At 68.6% G+C, this 287-nt stretch overlaps 1 protein-coding gene across 1 annotated transcript in view; it reads right to left on the reverse strand.

Moving 5' to 3' along the window:
* The window catches only part of LOC106897290 (cell adhesion molecule 4-like), a gene marked incomplete at its 3' end in the record, with an annotated part of 38,472 nt that overhangs the window by 9,994 nt on the left and 28,191 nt on the right, over positions 1-287 (reverse strand). The window contains exon 4 of the mRNA XM_014957862.1: positions 137-279. Coding sequence (XP_014813348.1) covers positions 137-279 — 143 coding nt within the window. The remainder of the gene's footprint in view (positions 1-136; positions 280-287) is intronic.

The raw sequence follows: 287 nt of genomic DNA on the forward strand, positions 1-287 counted from the left end.
AGCGCCCCCAGTGCCCCCAGTTTGGCTCACACTGGACGTCCAGCATGTACTGTGTCTGGCGGCGCTGTCCCCCCATGTCCCTCTGTCCCATCCCAGTCCCTCCCAGTGCCCCCAGTGCCCCCAGTTTGGCTCACACTGGACGTCCAGCATGTACTGTGTCTGGCGGCGCTGGCCGCGGGGCAGGGCGGGGCTGGTGGCCTCGCAGGTGACGATGGCCCCGTGGTCCCTTCTCTCCACCCGCAGCCGCAGCACGTTCCGCTGACGGAAAACCTTCCCCCGCTGCTCCC

This window comes from Calidris pugnax, unplaced genomic scaffold (genome assembly GCF_001431845.1).
Source record: "Calidris pugnax isolate Ruff unplaced genomic scaffold, ASM143184v1 scaffold380, whole genome shotgun sequence".
In the NCBI taxonomy this organism is placed as follows: Eukaryota; Metazoa; Chordata; class Aves; order Charadriiformes; family Scolopacidae; genus Calidris; species Calidris pugnax.